Raw genomic sequence first — 626 nt, 5'->3', positions numbered from 1 at the left:
CCAACCTCCGACTACCCTCCAACGTCACCTCCAGGCGTAACCTCGGGACCATCTCAACCATCTCCTATTTTCGGGACCAGCTAACACCTTTTTTTCTGTTAGCCCCAAAACCTCGACCAATTATGAGCTCTCAGATCCGTCAAAATTATTCCGCCGAAGCAGAAGCTGGCGTCAACCGTCTGGTTAACCTGCACCTGCGGGCCTCTTATACCTTCCTTTCTCTAGGTTTTCTTCCAAGTTTATTTTTGAATTTTCATTTTTGGATAACCAAGCAGCTCTTTAAATCTGGGTTTTTATTTTGACCACGATGATGTGGCCTTGGAAGGCGTGGGGCACTTCTTCCACGAGTTGGCGAGTGAGAAGCGGGAGGGTGCCGAGCGGCTCTTGAAGTTGCAAAACCAGCGCAGCGGGCGAGTCCTCTTCCAAGATATCCAGAAGCCATCCCAGGATGAGTGGGGTCAAACCCTGGATGCCATGCAAGCAGCGCTGGCCTTGGAGAAGAACCTAAACCAGGCCCTTCTGGATCTGCAAGCCGTGGGTTCCGCCCACACTGACCCCCATCTCTGTGACTTTCTGGAGAATCACTTCCTGGACGAGGAAGTGAAACTGCTGAAGAAGATGGGTGA

General features: G+C 51.6%; 1 protein-coding gene across 1 annotated transcript in view; it reads left to right on the top strand.

Moving 5' to 3' along the window:
* Positions 1-122: 122 nt before the first annotated feature.
* LOC102852020 (ferritin light chain-like) overlaps positions 123-626 on the top strand; it is a 13,933-nt gene continuing 13,429 nt past the window's right edge. Inside the window, exons 1-2 of the mRNA XM_006881242.1 lie at positions 123-220; positions 285-622. Coding sequence (XP_006881304.1) covers positions 123-220; positions 285-622 — 436 coding nt within the window. The remainder of the gene's footprint in view (positions 221-284; positions 623-626) is intronic.

Source organism: Elephantulus edwardii, unplaced genomic scaffold (assembly GCF_000299155.1).
Source record: "Elephantulus edwardii isolate Elephantulus edwardi_28Jun2011 unplaced genomic scaffold, EleEdw1.0 scaffold00013, whole genome shotgun sequence".
Classification (NCBI taxonomy): Eukaryota; Metazoa; Chordata; class Mammalia; order Macroscelidea; family Macroscelididae; genus Elephantulus; species Elephantulus edwardii.
Note: the sequence above shows the minus strand (reverse complement) of the source record. Positions and strands in the feature narration are given on the sequence as shown.